Below are 27,810 nucleotides of genomic sequence, written 5' to 3' on the forward strand. Positions count from 1 at the left end.
TGGCCCCAGGTGGGCTTCAAGAGCACGGTTCTGGCCCCCAGCTCAGGCAGCAACCAGCTGCCACCCTGCTGTGCTGTTTGGGTTATCTTAGTGCCTGTTATGTGCTAGGTCTTGCCCCACAAAATCGGTGTTGCTCCTTAATGTCCTGTTACTGGATGTGACAGTGGTTTGCAGCTGGCAGATAGCCTTTTGTCTGAGCAAGGCAACTTGATGTTCGTGGGCCTGGTGTTTCCTTGGCCTCAAAGAGCCCCTGCCGCTGGGTGAGCTCTAGCCCCCCTCAGGTGCATGGCAGGCATCAGACCCCACTGCTGCCAAGGCAGCAGTCCCCACACCTTGTGGGGTAACCTCCTGAGGTCACCCATCCCCTGGGATTTTAGATACCAGTGGTATATGCTTCCTAAATCCAAAGGGACTAAAACTCAGAGTTTTTGCTTCTCAGGGATGGCGTATCCTTTACTAATCCACAGAATGGGATTGGGCTGTTCAGACTTGCTGTCCCAGCAGCAGCAGATACCAGAAGTCTGGATCCAGTGTGGTGCCTGAAACTTTCTCTGGCAATATTTAAATAGGGTATGTCGTACAGGTGGCTCTGTGACAGCCAAAGCAGCACGGCCTTTATCACCTCCGGGGCCTGTAGATGCTGCTGTAACACAACCAAGGAAACTGTAAAAAACTGAAGGCAGCTGTCTTGTTCTTGATGAGCTGATCTACGAATTACCTACAGCCCTGTTAAAAGGGGAAATCTTATATGGCAGCTGCGTGACAAGCTCCTGGAGGAGAAGGGCAAGGCCCTGAAGCACGGTGGGAGCTGGGTGATTGCGCCCTGCCAGTGAGGAACAGCTCCCTTGTCCAGGCATCTCGCCTGAATGCTTCAAAAAAGGGCATTCGTGGAAAGCTTTGTGGCAATCAGTTGCGATCTTTGCTTCCATAAAAAGGTCTTCAGGCCTCCTGGAAAGCAAAAGAAAGGCGTGGGGAAAGAAGAAAGGTGAAGCCCAGGCTCTGCTTCAGGCATACCTTTGTTACCAGGCCTTTCATAAGTGCTCATTGACTCAAGTGTTAAGCCTTGTTTGTGTGGCTTTTTGTTGGACTAGAAACACTGCCTTTCTTACTGGGAGCAAAGTGTACTGACTCGGTGAAGGGATTTTCTCAAATCAGGCTTTTCCAGGTTTTATGGTGCTCTAGCCTTTATTTTCTACATGGGTATGTTATTTTTTCCCATGGGAGGAAAGTAGCAAAAGATCTCTGTGTGGGAAGGTGGCATGGGAGGAGGGTGAAGATAGCTCTGCAGACAGGCTTCTTTCAAATACCACCCTAGAGAGACACTGCAGGTTTTTGGAGACTGGGCTCCATGTGGTAGGTGGGAGGGGATTTCTGTGCTATTGATTAATTCCAAATAGTGTGGGATTTTCTTGGCATAAATGAATGTGGTGTTTGCCAGTTTAAGCTTAATTTTCCTTCTGTCAAAAGAGCTACGAGAGCTATGTGATGAGGAAGTTTTGAGGACAGAGGGCTCCTGAATATGCAGGGCTTGATGGAGTTAATCTTTCCATTTGCCTGGGAAAGGGAGCCCAGCTTTTTCTGGGCGGTGGTATATTTACTCACGCAGTTTCTGTTGCAAAGTTTCCAGCAGCCTTATTCAAGAAACCCTGTATATCTCCTGGAGCACAAAGGGCTTTTTTATATCTTCAGATATTATGCTCCTTACCGGGGATGCCATGGAAATGAGGAAAACCAAAACAACCAGCATAAAGTAGAAATCCTGCACCTTAACAATGGAGCCTTGCACAGATCGAGAAACAGAAGGCCACATTTAGAAAACAGGTCGCTCTTGATGGACTCAGACCTTGGATTTGAGATTTTGTGCCAGGTGAGCTATTCAGCTGCATTAACACCATGCTGTACAGTGAGCTCTGTGGACAGAAGAATATTGCAGGCTGTAGGAATGTGAGATAAAGTAAAATCGAACAGGCCAGAAACAATCTGTTTCACTGAACAAAGAAATCTCAGTCTATGATTAACTTTATTTCGAGTCAAGAGTAGGGCAGATCTAGGCTCTTTCATGGCATGATAGTGAACAATACAAGCCCTGTAGCAGGGAGAGCATACCACGACTGGATTATCTGCGCTAAACATACTTCAGAGAAGTTCCATCAGGTTTACTTTATCCCGACAAACGCTCATTTAATGCAGTCGTTACAGCAGTGCAAACCACAGGTTTGCAATAAGCCATGCTTGTGGGGCTCATCTCAGACGCTGGCCTTATGAAACAAGTTTTGTTAGCAAATTTGTCTTTTTGCATCAAACTGCAATGATATGGAAAACAGAAAAGAATTTTATAAGATTAGAAGAATCAATGATTTATGGACTCCAACATTGTGAGACGAAGACAATTTAACACGTTTGGCAGCTTAACAGGTTTGGGGGAAAACCATGAAACTTGCGTTCCTTGTAAGGCAAGCAGAACTCTTAGGGTAAAGAGTTTATGTTGCTTTCATTGTTTCAAAGGAAAATTAAGTTAAATACAGAAAAAAATGGCATTTTGTATGCCTGGCAGACTGGAAAATATTTTGGGAAGATTTCAGTTACAACTGGATCTTCAAAGTGAACATAAACAGAAAGAAACGATACTGAAGCCCGTTTATAAATAGCTTGAGTTTGCAAGAGTTACATCTTTGGTTTCTTACTGCTAGTCTAAAGTGAATCCTACACAGAGGAGTAGGTATGACCCAGGTGTGCTATAGGTATGCTATAAATTTATTGCTCAGCCAAATGTATTTTTTCTTGGCCAAACTGAAAGAGAGCACCATGAATTAACAACTCAGCCTCCTGCCCAAAGACAGACTAGAGGGTCTGAGAATCAGAAGGCACGGGGCTAAGGCATGTACAGAAGGATGGAGTGGAAAAATAAATGTAAAGACTGGAGAACAATGTTCTTGGTACAGGTGAGGCTTTGAAAGAAAAGATTGTCTTTGGCCATCTTAAAAGCAACAACTTGTTGTCCTGTATAAAAGCACTGGTAATACTGAGCACTTTGATCATGATTTCTTATCCTCGCTGGTGTTTCATTGGATCAAAAGATGACGTGCAGCTAAGTAATACAGCTTGCGCTGGGACACCTGGAGAAGACCCTTTCCTCTGAAGAATTTGATATGTTGTGGGTGCAGAGATGACATACTTAGTGGGCAAAAAGGTAGTATTGTTAGTTATGTCAGATATTGGTGGTCCACAGTTCAGATGACTGCCAGTACTAGCATGTAGGAGTACCAGATGTTTAGTGGTATTTCAGCGAGTGGTAAGGCTCTGCTGTGCCTGGCTTAAGCTGTTTTTTCTGAGATTATTTTGCATCCTGAACTGCTTAGACCTGTTCAGCTCTGGGTATGTTTGAGAAGGATCAAATATGTAGAATAAAAATAAGAATAATTCTAAAAGAGTCTAAGCCATATACATTGATTTCTTTGTCAGGATATACCTGTATCAGACAGCTTTCAGTCCTAACACAGCCTCAAAGATATGTAGCCTCATGCACCCGGTGCCTCTCTTTTTATTTTTATTTTTTTATTTTTTGTCCTTTCCCTCCTGTTCCATTCCTCAGGACGCTCCCGCTACATGGTCCTGCTTCTATATAATAAGTGTGGGAAACATGCTAGGATATTTTTTTACCTCATTGTTCCTGAACGTTTCACATGAAGAATGGTGGGCAGAGAGCAGAAAAGCAGAGGATGGTTTGGGCCATGGTTACAAAGCACTGTGAAAGTGGGTAACAAACCTTTTAAAACAGAAAGATACAGAATACACTAAAACTACTTAAAGCCACACTCAAAAATCTTCAAGAAAAGCCTCTGATACAATACCTTAATAAAGACCCTTTCATGTGATGTGACTTTTTCTCTTACATGAGTTCTTTGCGACTTAAAGGGTTTTTCTTTTCTTTTAAATACAGCACTTAGATTAATGTGTAAAACATAGAGGTAATTTAATCTAGAGATGTTTAGAGCGCCTGTGAACTTTTCCATTTGGTTATTTTAAACCAATTTCCTTAGCAGACATTGAGTGATGATGGGTGGCTAAGGGAATGATTTGGCGCAATGATTTTGTGAACAAGAGTGAAGTGTTTTTATTTAGTGATTACAATAATTATTTCTCAGCAGAAGGCAGGTCCAAAGCATTGACCACTGCATTAAAAAGGCCCCGAAATGGCAAAGATATGGTAACGGTGAGATAGCAGTGAAATACGGATGCATTTCTGCAGTATTATTGCTTATCTTGATTGCATTTGCAACCTTTTTCAGTCTCATTGTAGAACAATACTTGAAAGTTATAGAAAGGTATTCATTCCTCTGAAAGACTTAGGGTTGTCTGGAATCAGGCCAGCTGAGTAATCTTTTTTTTTTTTTTTCCCTTTTCCTTTAATCCTGTGCAAAAGAATGGGCTGCATTCACCAAAAACTATCAATGGAAATTGCACAATTAAGTGTGACTTGTAGGACTCTGCCTTCGCAGCGGAGCAGCTCCCGATGCTGTGCGCTGACAACATGCTGACATTTCCAGCAGAACTCCTTGTTCCAGAGAGCTTATGCCACGGCTATAAATGGTGCGTCTCAGGTAGCTCCATCGTAAGGCAAACGTCTGCTGCCTGTGGGTAAGAACCTCGTTTATTGGCCCGTCTGACATACTTCCTCACGATGGGAGAGTTATTGACGGTGGGCTGGGACTTTAAAGGGTTACTCTCCAGAGGCAGATTTGGCTCTTAGAGCATTCAGGAGACTTGGATTCAAATTCTGCCTCCAGCTTGGGGCTGATTTAGCTCCTTGCTTCTCAAACCTGGTCTTCCCCCATACAAAATGTGGGTATCATTGTGGGTTCTGAGCTAAACGGACTCACTGTCTCTCTCCAGGAGGCACATCCAGCCACATTGTTTTCAGTGGTGCCACAGTAAAGCTTTATTGTGGAAGGATGACAGAGAAATGAAACACAACTAATGCTGTAGTCTGATGAATGCGTGATGCTGGTATTGGCCATGAAAGCATGCAGCTTTCCTTCCCCTAGCTCAAGCTTTGTCTTTGCTCTGTCTCCTTAAGAGGTCTTTGGGCTTTTTCATCATCTGTGCATCAGCAAATCTGTCTGTTCATACTCTACATAAACATAGAATGGATGGAAACGTTTTTATGGAAGGTAATGAATTGGATAATTGCAGTGAGCATTAGTTTTTAATGCATATTGGTAAATACGGAGTAGCCTTTTAGCAATCTGAGCGTATTCATCCAATGCAAGGGAAAATATTCTCAAGTGATTTCAATTTAAAAAGAGATGTTAAGGATGGAAATGGGACATTGTACATGGTTGTAGTGTCTCAGGCCCCTGGAGGCCTTCAGTTTAGGGCTGATGACTGTAGCTTCTGTTTCATTTACATTGCAAATGAAATCTTACGGTATTTTTCTTCTTTATGCATGTTTGCCTGTGAAACGGTGCCTGGCAGTTGAGTCTGTATCTTTGCTGCACAGACACAGCCCGTTCACTGCTAACGTTCAGCGGAGACACGCACGCATTCAGGCAACAGCAACACAGGGCTGCTATCAAGCCATGCAACATCTGCTGAATTCACATGGGGAAAGGGAACATGAAAACAAATACACAAAGGGCACAGCTACTGAGATGGTAAATATTGTTTTTTCCACACCACACCCAAACCAAAAATAGAGATGGAAAGGACCTTAACAAAGCTTTATTCATGTAAGTGGAAGATGACAGAACTGCCTTCTTTCTTTCTTTCTTTCTTTCTTTCTTTTATTTTTTTTTTCCACTGAGCTCTACACAGTGAGCAAGACCATCAGCTTACTTCAAAAACCTGACACCGTCCAAGCCTTATGCCTGTTTTTCTCTGAGTAGGTCAGAAGAGTACTTTTACTATGAACAGATCAGAGGAGTAGCTCCTTGGAAATAAGCCACGTTAAAATCACCCAAATCAGATCGCTATCAGGCTTGCGTGCTGTAAGAGGAGTAAGAGCTGCTAACACTTTTTGGGGCGGGGGGAAGAATCTGCAGGTAACTTGCTCCCAGAGCTGGGACGTGCCCTGGTGTGGGCAGGGGCATGGAGGGAGAGATGGGGAAACTGGTGGGCTGTTGTCGAGCTGTCAGGGCACAGGCCCTGCTTTCTGCATCCCTGGCTGTTGCACAAAGCTCAGCTGCTTAGTAAGGTAGATAATGCTGGACACTCCCAAACCTGCTGCTGATAAAACAGAATTGCCAAGTAGCTGCAGGATGAAGGGGGAAGGGAATGAATACAGAATGAATACAGCTCAGGCAGTAAATGCAACCATTGCAACAAATACAGGGAGAGGATGGACTTTCAGAGGAGGAGGGGACCGACAGCCTGGCAAGTCCCCAGGCTCCGCACAGCTCATTTGGGACACTCCTGCCTTAAAGCAGCCTCTGGAGCCTCCACATCAAGAGTGCATGGGCATTAATCGTCTGTGGGCATTAATGCCAACCTGCCTGGGCAAAGTGCCTTTGCACCCAGGCGCATCGGGCTGTGTATTTTCCTCCTGGCCTGTGTGTGAGGATTTGACACTGCTCCCACTGGAGCCAGTCTGACAAGGTCCCAGGGTGGACTCCAGGCTGAAAGGTTTTTCAGTCGTTTTGTGGGTGTGTTTCCTATTTCACTAGGGGTACTCTCCTCCTTGTTACTCAGCTCTTGCAGAAAAGTACATTGCCTGCTATAGCAAGGCACTGGAGCTTGTTTACATAAAATCAGAAGATTAACTGCTCTTTAATAGCAACACACATCTTTCTTTAATAGTTGGGGAATGATTCAAAGTGGAGCCAGGCCCATTTGGTAACGCCAAAAAAAGTAAGCTGCAGGGAGATGGCTTATTCCTTTCTCCCAAATGGAAAAGTAACTTATGTGAATTAATAATAGAATATTTGACCACAAATACTTTTCTAACCAGAAAGCATCTGTGGCTTTGCAGCAAACATCTGTGGTTAAAGTGAAGAATTGGAAGTTAAATAAACTTGTATAGAAACTGCAGACAAAAATGTCACACACAAAAGAAAACGTAGGTCTTTTTCCCCACCGCTTCCTGCTGTAACTGATTAAATGTTTAGTTTCTAAACAATGTATTCAGCTCTCAATAAAATTTTAAAGTTCCTCCATATGTCCAAGTGAAAGTGACTCAGAGGGGAGCTCAAGGAAAATTGCTGTGTTGTTCCCTCTTGGCAACAATCCCTTTTGACCTTGCTACCAAAACTCATGTATTTTGTCCATTTTGATATCAAACTTTTAATAGGTAAAACTACATCATGTTTCATACCTATTCTCCATGGCAATACATCCTGCTTGCCAGCACTCTTCTTCAATAGCTCAGCAAAACCCTAAGTTTTCCAAGCATCATTGCTTGCACGTGAAGCGAGCACACTCAGGTGATAGTTCAGGTGTGAGGAGGCCAGGAGCTGGGACCTGGCCTCCCGCTCTTGGTTCAGCCGTGCCCTCCCTGCAATGCGTCTCAACGCTGCACATCCACTGAAAACCAGATGTTTCACTGTTTCATTTCAAATGGACCCCCCATGGGAGTGCTAGAACAACCAACCTGTGCTAAAAAAAAAAGCCACCAGCGTATTTTCTCTCATGAAAGGAAGGAGGCCCAACGATCGTGTACATTTTTTCCTGTTGTTAACTTTTTTTGGTGGAAGTCTCAGTCGCACTCTGCTGTAAGGTGACTGTATGTAATCCTCAGATGAACAGGTTTTGAAGGAGGAATTGTAAGTTTGAAACAAATATTTATTAACTGACTAAATCTCATCATATGTCAGTGTGTTGCGTGTGTCAAGTCCCATCCCCACCAAGTCAACGGTGAAACAGTGGCAGTGCAAGACATAAACAATGCCAAGGCCGTGTCTGACTGGATACTGTGCAGACACAGAAGGCCACCCCTTCCCAAAAGACCTGAAGGAAGGCTTTCCTAAGGTGGTACGATAGGATGGAGCCAGGGGAGGCCCTGGCCTCCTGTGTGGGCCCTGCCTGTTCCAAGTCCTCCTGCTCTTTGTTTCTCCACAGCGGGAAGGAAAGGATTGCACCCCAGCCTGTATGAGGCACCTTGGCTTTCATTTAGTTAAAGCCTTAGAGCAAATACTTGCTGTAAGTATTTCCTTAAGATCTGATAAAAACAACAGTGTGGTTAGAGAAGGGCCTCAGCACTCAGAAATGTTTACCTTGCTTGCTGACCACTTTCTAGCAGGTTTTCTGAGGAAGCCACAGTTCCCTTCACTTGCAAGTTTTGCTCTGTCTTCTCACCTGCCTAGAGCTGCGATAAAATCAGATTGATGATTTTCAGTATGAACCTTAAATCTGGTACAAGTTTCCTGAGATTTGCAAGCATTTGTGAAGAGGTGGGTTGGCTTTTGAGCAGTGCTTTGCTTAGCTTCGGTTTGAGGGGAAAGAGAAAACTATTCCAAAGTTGTGGAAGTGTTTTCATTTTTATGTTTGATTGATTTCTCCCCAGGATCAAAGAGAAAAATTCAGTTGGGTTTCCGGTGATCTCAGTTTCCGATCATCTCTTTCTTTCCTTGTGTATGAGAAGGAAGTCTTTGATTTGTGTGTCCTCACCATGAAACAACACTACATTTGACTATGCTGATGTGACAAACTGAGATAACAGGTTGGATTATTTCACCAGAAATTAAATCAGTGCAGATTCCTGTAACGACTGTAAAATTGTTGCTGTAAAGAACATCTGAACTGCTAGAGTGCTAGCAGCACACTCCTCACTTGTGTTCCTCTCCTCTGGAAATGAGCGACTTCTCGCCTCACTCGGTGCCTGTTTGCCCACAGAGTAACTTTAGCATTCCTTGTATCTCCCATCCTACAAAGACATGTTGTGCAATCAACCTTCAGCAGCTTTAACGCTGTAGCTATTAAGTGCAGGCTCTCAGTGACCCACCCGATTTGTACAAACATTTGTTAAAAGAGACTGGCTGAGGCCGGCTGTTCCTCCCTCAGCAGGTGCAGCCTTCCTCGTCGGTGAAAGCCTGCGTCACAGAGCAGCTGTTTGGGTGGGAGCTCGTGTCTTCCCCACTCTCCCCTTATATTTCAGTTTAGCTTAGCAAGTAAGAGCTACTGAATAGATTTTTAAAAACTAATTTAAGCTCAGAGGTCAGTCACAGTAATGTAGAATAGTTATGTTGAAGCGTGGTGGCTTCTTGCTACATTCACTATGGTGAACTCCTCTGCTGGGAGGTGAGCAGGTCTGTTGGCTTGGTAAAAGATTTTTGATGTCTTGGGCTGGACAGACCAGGCCAAAGTGGGGTCTTGGCCCTTCCTGACATTAGACCTACAGTAGTTCGAGATGGGCACTCTGGAAGTGCCTGACTCTTTATTTCTTTAAGCACTAGTGATAAACTTGTTGAGGCTCAACCTTTCTCAAATGTACTTGAAGTACTGGTAATGATAAAGCAGAGAAAGTTGACAGCTTATCAGAAGCAAGGTGCTGTAGGTATTGTTATTCTCCACTTCTTTTTGGTATCCACTAGCATTATGTGGGAAGAGGAAAAAGAGATGGGTTTTATAGAATAAACTGAGGAAAAAATACATTGCTTGTAATTACCACCCAACCATCGTAGGAGTAAAACAATAAACACCACTTGCTCCTTTCATGCAGTGGCAATCCCCAGGGGGTGGAAACCTTCTGATGCACTCAAGATCTTTGAGTAAATATAGATTTTGTACCTCTACAGAATGTAGACTACAACTAAAATCCTATAAAGGGATGAAAATGATGAGTTTGTGGAAACCCGCCTGAAAACAATTACAGTTTAGAGAAAAACTGTGATAAGAAAAAGGTCTTTGTGATACAAATACTAATGCTGTACCCCGGAAAAAAAAATCCTTCAGAAAAAGTTAAAAAAAATAAACTCTTGCAATTTTGCCAGCAGCTTTCACTGAAACTTTATCACTTACTGTAAAAACAGCTATGCTTTAATACAATTTAAATTCTCAATTAATTGGGTTTTAACTGACTTTCTTTGTACTCACCTTTTTTGTAATTTTTTCTGCTTTTATAGAGCACTGAAAAACTGAAGAACCCTCCTCATCTGCCTTTCATTTGCTTTTGCAAGATTTTTTTTTTCTTTAAAATGCACCAAATTATAGGAGGAGAACTCAGAAATCATGAAAGTCCAGCGAGGAAGCCACATCCACTAAATTACGCTTTCATTGAAGGGACTGAAACAATGTGCAATTCATGGCATAAGTAAAGTCAGAAGAGCTCTAAATCGCTTTGATTCAGACATCAGACGCATTAACACCCCCTTCACCTCACATACTCTAATGCAGCTGTTTCAATAACTAAGAAATCTTAAAGAAATATGACTTTTTCAGCAGTTACATCCTGTTTAAGAACGCTGTTTTGTTTGGATTTCTGCTGAGCCAACTGTGTTTCCAAGCATAAAAACATTGCTGATTCTACAACAGGTGAAACAAGAGGGGTCAGGTATTTTCCAGATAAAAGTATTAGATTATTCTGAAAGCTGAGAAAGAAAGAGAGTACAAGATATGCCCTGGAAACATTTTCTCTCGAAAGCACAGTGCTGTAAGTTTAAAGGAACGAGAACTTTTCCTACCTGTAGCTTCTGTGCTGATCAGGAAGTGTAGCTTTTTTCTGATTGCAATCTTCCATGGCTTAGCGTGGCTTCTGCATTTGAATGTTAAATATGTAAGAATGCCTTGTTTAGCTTGGGAGTTCGCATGACCTCTTAATGAGACACTGTAGTTAGTGTCATTGGGTATTAGGGCGTCATGTGACTGCAGATGAAAATAAAATCCTTTAAAGTTTGCATTTAATACTTCCTAGAATCTGTAACCCTTTACCTGCAAGCTGGATAAAAACCTGACAGACCTCGCTGCTTTCTGGCCAGGGTTAGAAGCAGGACAGGAGAGAGAGCACGTGCCAAGCAGTTCCCTTCCTCTGGGACACTCGCTTACGACCACAACAAAGTCCAAGGCTGGCAGTGTGTTAATGCTGTCATTTGCATGTTCTTCAAATTAAATCTCCCCATGTCGCAAGCGGTGCTGAAGGGCTCTGGCAGAAAGTTCCTCTGTTACATCAGAGTTTTGCCTAGCAGTGAAATTTAATCCCCGCTGTGCTGGGTGATGCTCCATATAGGAACCCGGCTTTAAGGAAGGTGTTTGCAGGCACCCCATCGTATTTCCTGATGAAACTTGCTGACTTCCCTGGGCTCCTTTTGGTTTGGGTGTGGTGTTTCCAAATGTGCTATGGAAGGTGTTCTGCTGCCGCAACCCAGTTGTGAGAGTGTTCCCTGTGCAGGAGGTGAGATTTAACTTAAGCAGTATCTTCAGGCAGCTGGCTCAGGTGTTTCCCAGCTGTAACTTTAACCTGTATCAGTGTACCTGGAAACTGTAAAAAAAAAAGCCCTGGAAAAACCTGGCACCACATTACATCAGCTCACTGCATGGGTCCCTGGCTGGGGGGCCAAAGCAGCGCAGGCAGAGGTAGCCTACTTGATAACACTTCGGAAATGTTCTGCTAAATCCTTTGTCTGTCTGTGGTTATGTGAGGTTACTGAAGCGGTTATATGTGGTTCGGCTGCTGTACCGGTAGGTGTGCTGATCTCACCCCAAACAATTGTGGACTTAGGGTTGCCCCCCCTGCCTGGCGGGGCTTGGAAATGTGCCGGAGTCCTGCTTGCCTTCCTCAGGCAAAGTATTCTCCTAAAACCCCACTTCATCCGCGAGCAGGGTTTGCCTTGCGTTTCCCCTTCCATGCCGCGCGGTGAGCTGAATGTGAGTCTGCCAAACTTGTGTCCGGAGCGGGCCGGGATCCTCAGGCCCGTGCCGGGGCAGCAGGAGCACCGACTGCACCCCCCAGCCCCGCGTGGTGCCAGGTGCCAGGGAACAAATGCATAAAGGCTGCTCCGGGTACACTCGTTTTAAGCAGAGCTGTGTCAAAACATAACGCCAAACAGCATCCACAGGCTGGGGGTTAGCAAGCTCCAGCAAAGCTCTGCAGCAGCTCTTTGGCAGATTTTTTTTTTTGTTTTGTTTAGGACATTCCTGTTGAGATAGCAGTCTACCTAGAAAAATTACAGCCCAAGAGGTAAACTTTGTAAGTTCAGATACCATCAACATTATCTTACAGTGGGAACTACTGGGCACTTTCCAAACATAGAGTAGAATAATGGAGACAAACAGCAGCAAACCGTCCTATTTAACCAATCTCCTGTTTTCATCTGTGCTACAGGGTGCCTGGATTTTTGTTTCATCCCTCACCTTGTGAGTGTTATGTATTTCACTTCAAGTCTGTTGACTAGAACCCAAAATGCACGTGGAATCGGAGCGGTGGCATGAGATCAGGGAGATGATTTATTTATCTCTGTTGCATACTTCTGTAAAAGTAAGAGCTGTGCTGGGGTGGTGGTGTTGTGTGGTGAAAGCTGTGCTGGCAGGAACATGTGGACGTGCCTTACATCTGCCTTTGCATATTCCCTGCTCAGGCTGGAGATGGGACTGCGCTGCCACAAAGGCACGCACTGTAGGTGGAGGCTGTGTCATGGCTGGGTGTAATTTGGGGGCTTTGCAAATGGGACAGGAGCATCCCCACCCAGGCAAGCAGGAGCAGCGTGGGCCTGGGACAACAGGGCAGTGGAGGCAGAGAGAAGAGCTTGCTAGGAGCAGATTGTAACAGTTGGTTTGGGAACCACTTGTGATTTTAAGAGGGTATTCTGCTGGAGTGGATGTCTGAGAAGGTTCTCTCACACTCTTCTGGTTATTGCCCTATGTTCTCAAGTAAATTTACTGTTGTGTAGATGAAACTTTAGCATTCCATAATGAAAGTCTCTTTTCCAGAGAGGGCTGGTGGTGCAAACTGCCCCTCCTGGAGAAGCATCTGGTACAGTGCCTCATCCTGCCCTGGGGAGGATCATAGAATCACAGAATAACCTGAGTTGGAGGGGACCCACGAGGGTCATGGAGTCCAGCTCCTGGCTCTACACAGGACCACCCAAAAATCAAACCAGATTCTGATAGCACTGTCCAAAGGCTTCTTGAACTCTGACAGGCTCGGTTCTGTGACCACTGCCCTGGGGTACCCAGTGCCCGACCACCCTCTGGGTGCAGAACCTCTCCCTAACACCCAGCCTGACCCTCCCCTGTCCCAGCTCCAGGCCATTCCCTCGGGTCCTGTCGCTGTCCCCAGAGAGCAGAGCTCAGCGCCTGCCCCTCCGCTCCCCTCGTGAGGGAGCTGCAGGCCGCCATGAGGCCTCCCCTCAGCCTGCTCTGCTCTGGGCTGAATAAACCAAGGGACCTCAGCTGCTCCTCATACATCTTCCCCTCCAGGCCCTTCACCTTCTTTGTTGCCCTCTCTCACCCTTTGACCTCTCTGTAGAAACTGAGAACTGAGATTGTGATTTAGAGCCATGCTGAGACCTTCAGTGGCTTTGTAAAAGTCACAAGACTACCTCCAAAATGTAAGGAATGGTGTTCAGTGACCAGGCTGGAAAGGTAAACCGAGGGAAAAAATGCAGCTCCGTCACTTTCCCTGCAGCCAGGTGGTGCTCCAAAAAGGGGTGTTAAGTAACATCCTTAACAGGGTGTAACAACTTCAAAGTAGGTCATATTTGTAGCATAAATATGTGATAATGATTCTTAATAACATGTCCTTGATAACCCAAACTATCTAGAGGCCCTAATCCACATTATGATGTTTACATGATCATTTTTGTGAATACATCAAAAATAATGTGTGAAAAAGCAAGATGCCTTAATGTATAAAAATACTTTTCCAAATTCTGTCCTTTTACACTCTTAATATTTATGTTAAAATGTTGTATTAGGTTTATGTGGCAAGGTTTTGGTAGCAGGGGGGCTGCAGGTGTGGCCCCTGTGAGAAGACTCCAGGAGCTGCCCCATGTTAGGTAAGAGCTGTTTCCAGCCTGGGTGGATATGCTATATATATTTTTATTCTTAATTAAAAAAATAAAACAATATAGATGTTGCTCCCAGCCTAATGATATTGACCCAAAGGACCCATTTTATGACATATCACACAGATTCATAAGAAGCATCACATCAGTCAACCTGCCCTGAAGAACTTTCAGTAATCTTTATAGAGTCAGGGTGAAATCTCAGGATTTTAAGCTGATGTGGGGCTGAAATAGTGCGTACACACACATGGTGTAAGACTGCTCTTTTAGTGATGGACATTTGTTGGATATTTGTTTTAAACTCCCTTTGCCAAATGGCTAAAATTTCTGTTACCAGAGGGTTCTGTATCAAACTTGCATATGCAGCATGAAGAAATCAGGGCTGAGGAACCACTGGAACCTGAATGCCTCCTGAATGCCTGTTCCAAGCTACCTGTTAACTCACATTTTGATGTTATCTGACAGTAACGTGAAAAAAGTTAAATGGCCACAGGCCATATGAAATGAAGTCACGGGCCGTGCATTCCCCAGCTGTGGTGCAAAGGAAATGACTGATAAAAATATTTTTTCTAGCTGACCTCCGGCTTACCTTTGTCTGCCAAAGAATTTCCGGCTAATTCCCCACTAAAGCTTTCTTGCAGCTACAGCCTATTCCTACAGTCTTGCGTGTCAGAAAATATGGACCCCATCTGAGCCCGTTTATTGAGGCACTTTAGATAAAGAATGAATGAAAGCTTTGTTCTGGATATGCAAATAGTGCTCCGTAAGAGAAAGTAAGTAAATTGCTCTGTTCCTACGAAGGGATAGAACAGCACATAGCGTTTGGGTCACTTGCTATCAGGGAAACTTTTCTCCCTGCACAACAGTGTGGAGGAACTGGGGGTCAGATTTGCGAGGGGACCGTGGAGCACTCAGTCTTGCAGCAGCAAGTATTTGGCTACCAAGCAGGTAAATGTCATTCAGACACCCATCTGCTGCTGACGCTCAGTGCACGTGCGGAGTCTGACACCTGAGAGAGAGATTCAGAAAGCTGGAAACCTGAGTGAGGTACAGATGTACTGAGACGGAGAGAAATTATAAAGCATTCTCAGTGAGATTACGAACCCAATCCTGGGCAAAAGGGCTGAACTGGAATAGGAGTCACGTTCATCTTTCTCACTGGTTTACAACAAAGAGAAATAGTGGTGCTGCCCCATGCCTGCTGTCCTTGTTCAGAACACAAGACTAAGGTTCAAAACCTGACGAGAGCACCTGTGCCTTTTTGTATACAGCACTAACACTTTCTTGTGCCAGCCTATTGTTTTGACAAAGACCTAAAATCAATTCCCTCTTTGGCCCGAGACAAGGGGAAGACTGCTCTCACTGGTGGGCTGGTCATCTGTTTTGCTGGGGACTATCTCCTGCCCCAAGAAGCCGTCCCACTGTGCAGAAGGAGACTGAGGCAGAAAACAAGAGGAACAAATCTGTGTACTCCAGCAATAAACCACTCAGCTGAAGTGGGCTGGGCAGGGTTCTGGTACTGCTTCCCGACCAGGAAGAGTGTTCCTCTCTATCTGTGTTTTGCTCTGTTTCTATGCTACGCTCAGTTGCTACCCAGTGTTCGCCACGCTCCTGGCAGGTAGGAGACCACGTATTTTAACTCTTTCAAGATTGACATGAGCGCGTTATACCTGGTTTTCAAAAGAAGTTGGAAGTTGCTTACCTTCAGAACAGGATCCTGGGAGGAGTGGATCCCTGAGCCACTTCTTTCCATCTCCGTGGCTCTGCAGGGGAATGGGATTTCAGGTGTCCCCCTCTCTTCTGTGCTTTCTAACAGATAGGTTACACAAGTTTTGTCTGTTGACTTGCACACTGGCAGTGTGCAATCTAGTCATAAGCAGCATTTTTTTTTTTTGGTGAATTTCAGTGGCTTTTGAATGTTTGATTTAGTTAACTGTAGGGTGAAAAATATTGGAATTTTCCTTACAAGCATAGCCCTTAAAAACATTTAAATACAGGCTAATGGGAGCTGCAAATGTGTGCAGCTGTGTCTCTCTGACAGCATGAAATTTGCTGTTGTGGAGATAGCCAATATATATTTTACACATCATTCATTTAAAGTCTCAAGAAGAGCTGAGAATGCCACACTAAAAATGCAGTCTCCTACTGGGCTGTCCCTAAAATTAAAACTCTGCAAACATGCACAGGGGTCTGTTTCCTTAGTTTATTAGTACAAACAATGCATACACAAGACTGTATATTGTTTGAAGACTGCAATAGATTTCTAATTTAACAACTCTGTAACAAAATTTAACTAAATTTGACATTTATGAAAATATAAATCTCTGATTGGGTAGGTTTTCCCAACATTACAAAGTTTACATAAAAACATTCAGTATGATCTATTAGTTGCAAACAAGTTAGGAAAAATCATTCAAGTCACTTAATATACTATATTGGCTTGTACATAGAACACTCACACACTACATTAAGTTCTAGCTTAGCATTCATTTCTTGGAAATTTGTGGCATGGAGTTCTCATTTTAAAAACAAAATTGGTTTGTTTACATCATTTGAAAAATTTTCCACAGATACGCCATCTTTAAGGTACGTAAGGAGAAAAAAAAAATTATCCTTTCAGATGTTGTCCAGTATTTCTTTTACTTGGGCAAAATGGAGTTTTTTTTAAGCATTTGTCATTATTTCATGTGATTATTTCACAATTTCTGCCTTCAAACTGATAAAACTGTACAAAAGGCTCAGAACAGTTCTAAAGCAGAAAGTGAAGGTAGTAAGTAAGAAAAACCCATTACAAATTGGAACAATAAAGAACCTTTGGACAGCCTTTGCATTTAGTGGAGAATTTTAGCACATATACAAGCAGTCCCAGAGTGTTTGGTCATCTGATCTGCATTTATCATGGGAAAGAACAGAATTGATAGTAAGGCAAATGTTATCAAGAATAAAACATGGCATGTCTAAAAGCTTTCTATTAAGATTACTTTGGGGACATAGGAGATATTTTAGATTTTCTTACAAGAAAACGGATAGCCACCTTTTAACATAAAGAAATTCATACGTTTAACTGTTTATCTGCAATGCCCTTTCTCTTTGAAAAAGTTTTCTTTACGACCTGTACTAATAAACACTGCGAAGACAAAAAAAAATCCCCAAACCAAAAAACAAAAACCCAAACCATATACTCCTTTTATGACCTAGTTATTTTTTTTAATCATTTTTATCACAATACAGAAACCTGAAATCCCTGCATGCAATTAAAAAAAATAATCTTTCAGTCCTTTCACTGAGGTGAAGTATTTATCACCTCACATGTTGACATGTTTGCAGCTGACTGATGCCTACTCCTTTCAACCCAATGATTAATCCCAATTAACAAAAAAAAAAAAAGGTAGGTATATTTTAAATGATGATGGAATGTATCAAGTGTTCCAGGTTGGCAGGTGACATCTTGTCATTGCACCATCAAGCAAGAAAAACGCATTTTTGCAAGTGGGTATGAAGTTGGCTGTTAGCTATACACCCAGCCCTGACCACCTCTAGGCGACTTGGTTTATAAAACAGTGGTCTGCCTTTCTCACTGGTCAGGTAGAGCTTTAGCTCTAGTTGCAACAGTTTGTCAATTCCACGTAAGATCACCTAACTTCTGTAATAGCATAACAATTTTGATAGTATTGCTAGAAATTTTTGATCAAGGCCCTGGTGGAAGGACTGAACCTTGTATTCCGAAATTTAAAAAAAACCCTGCAGCCGATTGCTGATATATTTGCTTCACATTTGCTTTTTTTTTTTTTTTTTTTTTTTTTGTGTGTGTGTGTGTACGTAAATCTAAGAATATTTGTCAAGGAAAAAACAGCTGGTCTGCCCTCTGCTGTTTCTGTCTGTCTTCCAAGAAATGCACTGATTTTTACTTGAATTCAGAAGACAAATCTATGCATGTATACTATTACTCAGGTAAACTAGTCCAGACGGATACTCAGTTGTCAGCAGCAAAACTGTGTCCTCTGCAGTCTATGGCTGAGCACACTTTTTCGTAGCAATAGTTGTGTTTTTTGGTTGGTGTTGCTTCACTCACCTCCGGCTCTGTAACTGTAATGGGGCTATCCCTTGCAAATACTTCAGTTGATTCCCTCCAAATGCAGTCTGCAGTCACTTTGAAGCTATAATTGTGACATTTTGGCCTAATCACTTGTGTCGTGTTGTTGAAAATCTGACGGCTGTTTGAAGTAGCAATTTTAATTTTCAGCGCAGCGTCAACTCGATCCACTACCGTGTAAGTGCCTATACTTCCGTCATCAAATCCAATAATAATATTTAAATGTCTCTGTGAGAGTGCAAGGAAAGTGGGAGTTTTATAAAGAGAGCAGGCACCGATGTTTTTGCCATCTGCTAGCCTCATTACAATTAAACTGGAGATCGCACCGTTGTCATCATCTTCCTCACCGCGAAAACAGATATACACGAGATAGCGGCCATCACGAGACAGCCTTTGCCTCCAGATGATACCGGGAGCATGAACCACACGAAGTTTTCCGCTGTGTAGATCAAGCACATTGATGTTCTCATCACCACGGGTTATAATTCCTAGCTTGCCGTTTGGGGACATTTCAAAGTCTTCCAAATTTTTTAAGAAATTGTTAGGCAGTTGTACACGCCTGCAGATGACTTCCTCTGTTAGGCTCCAGATGTTCACTGTTTCAGTAGATGTTATAAATACTATAATATCTGGGCAATCCGGTATCAGTTTGATGTCCACAATGCTTGCACCATCATCGCAGCAAAACTTCTTGGTTATACTGCCTGTCCAGAGGCTCACTGCCAACACTTTATTCTTCGCCATTCCGACTACAAAAGTATTTGCAGTTGTTATAAATGCGTTCTGTAAGGCAACTAAAATATTGCAAACCCGATGTCCTGTGGCCAGTCGCCAAACTCTGGATGCATTTTGCTCACAGAGGGAGACTACAAATTGGTCATTATGAGTGATCATTAGCTCTGAGATTTTTTGCCCATTGATGCGAAAGATGTTTTCGCCGCTAACAGTGTGCCATACATACTGGCTGCATTTATCATCCGATGTAACCATTATCTCTCCAGAAGAGGTCAGCACACAGTTTTCAACAATTCCTTCGTGCTTGAACACAGCTTCAATAAATCCAGTGCTGAAGTTCCACTTGTGGACAGAATCTGATCCGTCCAATGTGTATATTAATTCCCCTCTGGCCGGCAGCACCAGTCTTTGGATAGGTTTGCCGGATTTGTCAATGTTGGACATAGCAGTTATGATGTCTATATCCCAGATAGAAAGGACACCACTGGTGGATAAGGATAGCAGCATGTTATGATGATTTGATTTAATTAGCCTGACTATAGTTCCTGAGATTTCCTGTAAGCTTGCCATGCACTGTCCTGTATCTCTTCTCCAAACAAAAATGGCTGAGGTATTTTCCATTGAAGCAATTATACAGTTGCCATTTTTGGACAACACGGCAGATATAAAGCGCTCATTGTGTTTAGCTCTAAACTTTTCGGCCACCTTCCACACACGAGTGTCAAGAAGCTCAATGCTGAGAGCCTTACAAATTAAAATTGCACTTTGGTCTTCAGAAAGCTCTATGCTGACAACCTCGCTGTCTTCTCTCCTGCAGTCAAAGTCATCCGTAAGCTGGGGATTCGCGATCTCCTCTGTATTCCAAACAGAGAGGCTACCCTCGTTGTCCACCATCACCATTTCTTGGGCTGTGTCCAGAATAAGAAGGAATTTCACAAATCCACCAGAAAATTCGGAGGTCACGGTGGCCAGCTTCTCTCCGCTGCCTAAGTGAAAAATGGTTGTGGTGTTCAAATACTGCCCACAGAAAGCATAAACTCCGTCCGGAGAGCACTGCACGCAGGTCACTTCGTACCAGCAGTGGAAGTGATAGAGAGGCCAGCCGTAAAGCAGGTCTATGACGGTGACATCTTTGCTGGCCTCCAGCCACGCGAGTGCATGGTTGACCGATAACGTAAACCCATTTATAAAACTGGAGCCCCCCACTATTCCACAATGTTTTGACCCCTTAATTTCCATTTCAGACAAAAGACAGGAATTTATGTTATCGTATATCAAAAGGGTGTTTTTTGTTGTAGCCACTACAAGATACTTTTCGTCACTAGTAAGTTTCATCCCTAAGATAACAGATGGAGCGGTTGTAATCTGCCTCAGGAGCTGGCGGGTCTCTACGTCCCAGGTGCTGATGGAGCCGTTTTCCAAAGCAGCGATGATTGTGCTGGGATTAAAAGTGGGCAGGATTTCCGTGACGTGCATGCAGCTGGATGACAGCGGCAGGCGCTCGGGGCTGTAAGTCACGTCCATGGATGAATGCAAAGGGACGATAGAGCAGTACTTGGGCCCGTCCTTGTCGCATTCTAAGAGGAGGTGTCTGAGTTTAGGCAATGAGCTTACTACTGGCAGAAGCCTCTGCTGCAACTCAGCGGAGAGTGACCCTGGGTATTTTACTACTTTGAACTTTATACTGCGGAGGGTACTGGCCAGAAACTTCAGCTCCTTTTCTTGCGAGCAGGTGTAAGCCAGTTCTATGTCGGAAAGCGCTTTATCAAACTGCCCTATCCTAATCATGGTGTACAGCCAGCTGAAGTTCATAATGACTCCATACAGAAGATCATCTGTTCTTCCACATCTCGTCAAGTGATGAATAAGCTCCGTCATTTTTCTGTGATTGATAAAAAAGATATCGGGCTCTAAGGGATTACACTGAAAAACCCACGGCTGATCAGGTGCCTGCCTGTCAAAAGCAATCTGATCCATGCAGTGCTTTTCGTCTTCATTCAGGCCTCTGCTGTCATGGTCAGGACAGCCATTCAGATACTGGTCATTGCTGTAAAAAGGTTTTCTTCGCCCACCTGACCAAACACCAAGGAAATACTCTGCCATGACTGTGTGCATTTCCTGCAAATCTTCTTCATTGTTCAGGTACAGTTTCTGGGCAATTAGTTGCAGGTGCCTATTTGCCCAAAGCAGCAGTGTTACATTTTTCACTTGTCGCTCTATTAAGTATCCCTGTAAACCCTCCTTAAGCCTTGCAATGTATATGTAGGGAATTCTCAATGGGTTACTTTCTCGGACACTCTCACTGAGTTCATACATAACGCTGTTGTCAAGGGCTAAAATATCTTCCAGTTCCATTTCACTCAGGCCAGATTTGGACATAGTGATGTAGCCAAGTGCTCTTGACAGTAGTCGTGATCCACACTTGTTTTCCAGCGACCAAAACAACTGTTCTATGCTTTCATGTACAGTGACACAGAGGGAGGACTCGTCCACATCTTTGTGAGATCTCCAGTTCCTGACCTCCCTGAAGGTTAAGTTCACAAACATAGGCAGTGTGCACTTGGAGAATGCTTCATTGACGTAGATCTGTTGCCCTGATGTTACTTTTCGTTTAACTCGCAGCAGCTGATGTTTCAGCACTTGGCTACACATCTTTCTGTCCCTTGCAGTCAGTTCAATGTAGTTGTCTTCTTCATGAATAAGGCACCTCAGTTTTTGCAGGATCCCATGCTTGTTTGGCAGTGTTGACAAAATTATCCGTACTGAGCGGGGGAGGTGAATGGGAAGCCACCAAAGCTTCCTAGCATCATCGCTATCCGTTAGCTGTTCTAGGGCATCGAAAATTATCACCAGTGGCCTGTGGAATGAAGACTCATTCAAAAGATTTATGAACAAGTCCCGCAGGTCGTGAATCTTTTTTGGGTAACTTTGTACGAGGCAACGGTAGTTGACTGCTAATTGCTCACAAACGCTTTGAAGTATGTTCTTCAGATCGGTACTTGTTTCGGTGGATCCCAAAAATCTTATAACTACCACAGGGTCAGAATCAGGTCCCATCTCTTCCTGCAGCCAGGAATAGGCCTAGAATGTAGAGCACGATTTAGTTAGTATCTAAATGAAGCACAGTAACAGAGTTTATAAATAGTAACTGCCTATATTTATATATATAAATTTTTTTTTTAAATGTTACTGGTTGAGTGGAAGTGCTCTCACTAGCAGTTTGAGGTTGCTTTGATTTATGTGCACTGGGTGAAATTTATATCATATGTCACCTTTGTTTAGCCCAGGTTGTATCCCAAAACACTAAGACACAGATCCACAAAGAGGATCTTACATCTATGGGGACCTGAGCAGAATTTAGTCTGTAAATCCCAGGGTACTCTTTGCAAAATCTGTGTCTCACTTCTGAAAGTCAGTAGGCAGATGCTCTTATTAACAACCTTCCTTAGACACTGAGCGATCATCCTTGGCCAGGCAGACCTGCTTGGCACCGAAGCTTGCTTAATATTCATTCACAACAGAGTTATAAATACATGCCCTGATGATTTTGGTGGACAGGGATGGGAATACAGGATTGCCCATTCCTAGCTGGTTATGTTAATTCCTGGACCACTGAAGTATGCTTTCTCTTGGTGCGCTTGTGGCTCTAACACTGCCATAATGGGTAAAATGTATTTCTTGCTGTGTTTTTGTTTTTTTTTTTTTTTGTTAGCATACTCTAAGCAAGTGAGGAATGTGGCTCTAAATCCTCTCAGTCCGTGCAGGCTAACTCACTCAGTTCTCTCACATGCTAAGTCTTTTCCCCTCACTTAAAATATTACAGAATATTTTAAAAGAAAAACATAACCAGAGCCTCAAGGTTAACTTATGTACTGGGATCTGAAATGAGATTTTAAACTGTAAATCCCAATTTCATGTAGGCAACTGATGTGAATCTAGGAAGTCACATTTGGGAAAGAGATAGGATTTTAAACATTATTGTTCCTTACTGTATTTCCTTCTGGCTGATATGGCTGTTTCCCAGCCTACTGTGCCAAATTCTCTAAGCACACTGCAGGGAACTCGAAGTTGTGACTTCTAGCTAGAGAATTAGGCTTAGAGATGCCAGCCTGTTTTTTTTTTCTTTTTTCCCTGCATCTGGTCCTGCGTTGCAGTGTTTCCCTCATGTCCCTGTAGTACTCAGCTCAGTGGCTGAAGCAGCATATGTCAGCTAAACACAGGTATTTTTGCTGGTTATTGCAGATAGATTTCTGGCAAGTGTATTTGTAGCAAGCGTATCAGTCTAATTCTGGAGTAATTTCTGATGAGAACATAAAACAAGATAGCATGACTTGGAAAGACATGCTGTATTTGTGAATAAGACTAAAAACAGCATATGATGTTTAGACGGTTCCAGATTTATAGGACCTCTGTGGAACAAAAGGGAAAAAGATCACTCTGAAATACAGGTTGATAACTCAAAAATATGTTGATCTCTACTAGTTTTTTGAAAGCTCTATAAGCTTTTGTTTCAGTTGGGCATTATGTATACATGTTGCTAGTCAAAGGAAAAGTCTTTTTCTCAACATGTATACAACAATAAGCAGTATGTCAGTTTTATAATCTTTATTTTATGTATTAAAGACTGATATATTGTCAAGAGGAAGAATGAAAATCTAGCCTTCATGCACAAATGCTCTTGGCATCACCAAACTATGTAAGGTATTTATTTACCTTCTTTGCCACTTCGGCTAATAGAAGAGTTTTCCCTGTGCATGGTCCTCCGTATATGATAAGAGGGTTAATGTGTCCTATTTTGCTAGGTAGAACGTATTTGTGAACTATATGCAATGCCTCACATCTGTATTCATAAAAAGTGGAATATGTTTTACATAGTGATGAATGCTGAAGAACTTCATCATACAACAAGTCTGTCTCTGTGTCAAAATTCTGCTGCACTGTTGCCTGGATAATATCGATCATGTCTTCATAGAATTGTTTACCGAGTCCTTCAATGTAATGATTCTCCACTTCTTGGGAGTAGCCCAGTTTCATGTCACAGTGAGTGACGGACGTGTACACTCTCAGATTGGAGGATGCGACAATGGTGGGAATGAATTCATCCCTGAGCTTGATCAGCTTCTCATGGGCTTCAGGATCTCGTAGAAACTTCCCAGCTGTATGTACCACATCCATGTATTTTCCCATCTCTGGAATTTTAACAAAACGCTCGATGTTGGCAATTTTCCGAATGTAGCAAACACACTTCTTTAGGAAGGCTGGTGTTTGTTTACCCAAGGCAAAATCAAGTTCATCTTCAATAGCTGAGGATGAAAAGAGAACGCAGAGTCTCTGTTACCTTTTCTTTATAAACAGTTCAAGACCCCACCCCCAACATGCAGACTCTTAAATGATTGCATCTGTTTTCTGTGAAAAGAAGAAAAAGCACAGAAAAGTTGCTTGTCTCAAGCAAGAGCAAGAAGCATGTTTTCCTCTTCGGTTAGGTGAGAAATGCCAACAGAAATATATTTTCATGTTTGTGGAAAGGTTGATAGAAAAGATAATAAATGAACACACAGAAATAGTAAGTCTTAACTTTACCAGAGGAAAGATATCTCTTTGCTTGGCTGTGTTTCATTTTTCCTTTCTCATACAGCAATTTCACAGCGGTCTTAAAAATCTTCTTAATCTCTTCTGATATATCTTGCCATTTGTTCTCATTCATAGAGTTTGAAGAAGATTCCATCTTTTAAAAATATCCATAGTTAAACAGTAGCTGTAATACATCTACAACTTCAAAAAGTAAAGGCCTAATATTTAAGGTCATAAATAACACAGTTAACAGAGAAACACATACACTAAAAATAAATAAGTTCAACTTTTTTATACTGCAGATAATCATAATATATTCTTTTATAGAATTATAAAGACTATCTACTTTGAATATTTTCTCAATTCCTCCTGTAGGCAGCTGATGCAATATTCCTCATGAGTAAGACTGAGAAAACCTTAATAGAAGAAGGGTTTTGAGAACCGGAGAACCAAGCCTGAAATAATGATAATAAAGAAGCGGTCTTATTTTTCCTATTAAAGAGAAGTAATAATAATTAAAACTTGGATTTCAAAACTGAAAATGAGGTTCCTGGTAGTGGTAAATAAACACCTTATATTTGAAAAATATAGGTTTTCCTTAAGGCAGCTGGTAGTCACTGCTGCATGACCTACTGCAAGTGACGTGTTTAAGGGGTATCCAGTTTTCCTGGCGGTGGGAGGGTGAAATAAGAAAAAGGGTGGCCTTGAGGGTTACGTTCCTTAGCAACTCTTTCTTGACATGTTCAGAGCGGTATGTCTTTTATTATTTCCAGTGAGTTTATAGGATGTAACTGTGTTAGCTTTAAGTTATGAATATCCCTTTGACTACTCCTGTTGTGTCAGTAGCTTGAGGAAAGGTACAAAGTTTTAACAACAAAAAAAGCCAAGCTTTATTCAAAGGACATTGTGGGCATTAGCAAAACAACACATGAAGTTACAAAACTTGCTTCCTCCCTTGCAGTAAATAAGTCAGAATTAGCCACATTATACTGCATTCAGCTCATTAAACACTTCCGTGTCAACGTTTTTCATGTTTTCAATGTTTTTTCATGCAACAAATACTACATTCTGCTACATGATGGGTGAATGCAGTATAACAGTTTAATTTCATTCTCTTCTACGCTGCAGTACGTGCTCAAAACGAATGTTTGCTCTGTTACGGACCTCTCTTCTCTACGCTGAAATCTGTCCTTGGATATGTAGGATGTGTAGGAAGGCAGAACTGAGCCCTGGGTGATATAGTCTTTATTGTCACCAGTTAACGACAAATGCATGTTTTAAAAATGATAATTAATGGTGTTCAAAAATCTTCTGTTGGAATATGGTTAGGAAGTTAATAGTATGCGATCTGCCCAGGGACAGCATTAGGCACTTCAGGACTCTTGAAAGGCTGTTTTTCAACTGATAGGAATTTTTTAGGAGGTAAATGTGACTTACCGTATTCTGGTAGCTCTTCAGCATTTCAGATTTTGGCCTGAGGTAATACGCTGGTGGCACTGCGTTCTCATCCCTGCAGTACCACTCCTCTAAAATCCTTGTCTCTAGCTTAGCCTCTAAGGCAGCATCCAGGATCATTTCAAATTCGGCTGACTCAACTTCCCCTGGTATTCGGATGTTGCCATACTTCTCTCCCAGTAAGCCCTGTGTATTTGCAGGAAAGTAGGGATTACATTTTTCTTTTTAGTGATGCCAAGACCCTCCTCAGGATCTGAATTTCTTAAAAACCAATGTGGTAACTAGTTTCACGACTTTGAAATTACTAGAAAGGCAAACAGATATAGTGTAAGATGAATTACTGTTGAGCTACATCCTACTACTATGACTTGGTAGAATTTCAAGTAGGTGCATTAGCTTTCTTAACAGTAACCGGTAATAAAAATACAAAGGCATTCAAAAGATGTAATTAAAAACACCCAACATTTTCTTATCACAGTATCGACTTATGTATTATTGATTCCCATTAGCTGGCATTAATCACACATGTAAAAGTGAATGTAGGAATCCTGTTCTGTGGACTACAGGTTAAGGATGCACCTCTGAATTCTTTACCTCTTGGTTTTATTCTTGGTTTCCACTGTAACGGAACATAAGATTTTATGTTCTGTTTGGTGAAAATTCACATGAATTTGTGTACAATTCCCATTAGTATTATTAAAAATGTGGCTTCTACCAGAAATACCAAGATCAATGTTGTAGAACCACAAGCTGCTTTGCTGTCTCATATTCCCTTACTGCAAACAATGTTCAATGTCTTTGCCCCAGTAGCTGTCCAGGGAATGAACAGTGAGGCAAGGGAAAAGAGTTTTGACCAAATACCAAATAGAAATGGATCAAAGCTCATTTTAGTACTTAAGTGCATATATTTGGTATAAACGTAAAGGTCTGTGGATGTTAGACCACTTCTTTTTCTTAAACTGTGGCACATAAGATTTGTTACCTAAGTAACTGAAGTTTAAAATATTGGTTATGATGCTATGAGTACATTTTTTATAACTTAGTTATGTAGTTTGCTGCCTATAAATATTAAATAAAAAAGGGTTGGGAAAAACTTTTTGGAAGATAGAGCTGTAAGACACTTCTGCATTCTTTCTACAAACTTTTTCACGTTTGTGACTATCTGATTAATTCTGCATTCAAATCTTGGTCCACAGAAGTAAGTGAGAATTCTCACTTCATTTAAAATAGAATTCCATTTTTTCTTTCCACATTTAAATGTATTCAGTAAAGATTCTGAGTTAATGAGAAGGAGTACTTAATGTGGAGAGGAACCAACGGTATCAGCATCATGATTTGAATTGGAAAGATGCCTTAGCAAAGTTATGCTAATGCAAATACAGTAGTACCCTAAAAATGTAAATGACCTTGTTTGTAAATAATAAAAATCTAAATATTCATTTTTAAACCACTCATCATAATGAGAAGCTGTTTTAAACTTTTTCAACTGTAACTAAACCCTGAAAATCAATAACTGATGGTGATGAAGCTTGCTGCACAGATTATAAAAGTGTGATGCTGCAGATACCCTTCTCTGAAGCCAGTTGTGTTGGCAGAAGGTACTCATGCAGCTCATCCTGCTAGATGCTGCAGCCTCAGAGCACAGACATCCGTGCAGTTTACATAAACACTTCCTAACCTCTTTCAGGCAAAAGCACCTGGGCTAGCTTAGACCACAGCTCTCATTGTAACCTGGCTGTTTTTTGCCTGGAGCTGACTGGGGAGAGCTCACATAAACTACAGTGCTGGCTCTGATGGCGAGTGGTTGGCCTGAGAGCCCAATAATTTTGGAATTCTGGAGCTGCAGAGGTTAAACAAAATATAATATTATTTTCCTTCTTTTTTTTTTCCAGTGAGGTTAATAACTCTATCATGCTGAACTGCAAGCCCTAGCACATTCAGAGTGATATAGAAATCTCCTAAATTTCTCTCAGTGGAGCTTTGCTATGGAAATTTTGCCATTACCTTGTGTAGTTAATTGTTACT

At 42.2% G+C, this 27,810-nt stretch overlaps 2 protein-coding genes and 1 long non-coding RNA gene across 5 annotated transcripts in view; 1 reads left to right on the forward strand and 2 right to left on the reverse strand.

The window, feature by feature from the left end:
* Window positions 1-10,801, reverse strand: part of C4H4orf19 (chromosome 4 C4orf19 homolog) — a 42,553-nt gene extending 31,752 nt beyond the window's left edge. Inside the window, exon 1 of the mRNA XM_040556268.1 lies at window positions 10,614-10,801. The gene's annotated coding sequence lies outside the window, so the exon portion shown is untranslated. The remainder of the gene's footprint in view (window positions 1-10,613) is intronic.
* On the forward strand, window positions 42-4,103 carry LOC121069804. 3 transcript variants are annotated; one of them, XR_005819628.1, is made up of 4 exons: window positions 42-1,200; window positions 1,690-2,942; window positions 3,078-3,190; window positions 3,593-4,103. It is a non-coding gene; the product is annotated as an uncharacterized LOC121069804 (long non-coding RNA). The 3 variants fall into 3 exon arrangements; XR_005819629.1 differs by having other exon boundaries at window positions 1,690-1,867; window positions 2,798-3,190; XR_005819627.1 differs by having other exon boundaries at window positions 1,690-3,190.
* Window positions 10,802-16,124: 5,323 nt separating the features above from the next.
* Window positions 16,125-27,810, reverse strand: part of NWD2 (NACHT and WD repeat domain containing 2) — a 59,735-nt gene continuing 48,049 nt past the window's right edge. Inside the window, exons 4-7 of the mRNA XM_040556012.1 lie at window positions 25,768-25,971; window positions 24,340-24,484; window positions 23,473-24,062; window positions 16,125-21,840 (exon numbers count right to left, since the gene is read on the reverse strand). Of these exons, the coding sequence (XP_040411946.1) occupies window positions 17,905-21,840; window positions 23,473-24,062; window positions 24,340-24,484; window positions 25,768-25,971 (4,875 nt within the window). The 3' untranslated portion in view covers window positions 16,125-17,904. The remainder of the gene's footprint in view (window positions 21,841-23,472; window positions 24,063-24,339; window positions 24,485-25,767; window positions 25,972-27,810) is intronic.

Source organism: Cygnus olor, chromosome 4 (assembly GCF_009769625.2).
Source record: "Cygnus olor isolate bCygOlo1 chromosome 4, bCygOlo1.pri.v2, whole genome shotgun sequence".
NCBI lineage: Eukaryota > Metazoa > Chordata > Aves > Anseriformes > Anatidae > Cygnus > Cygnus olor.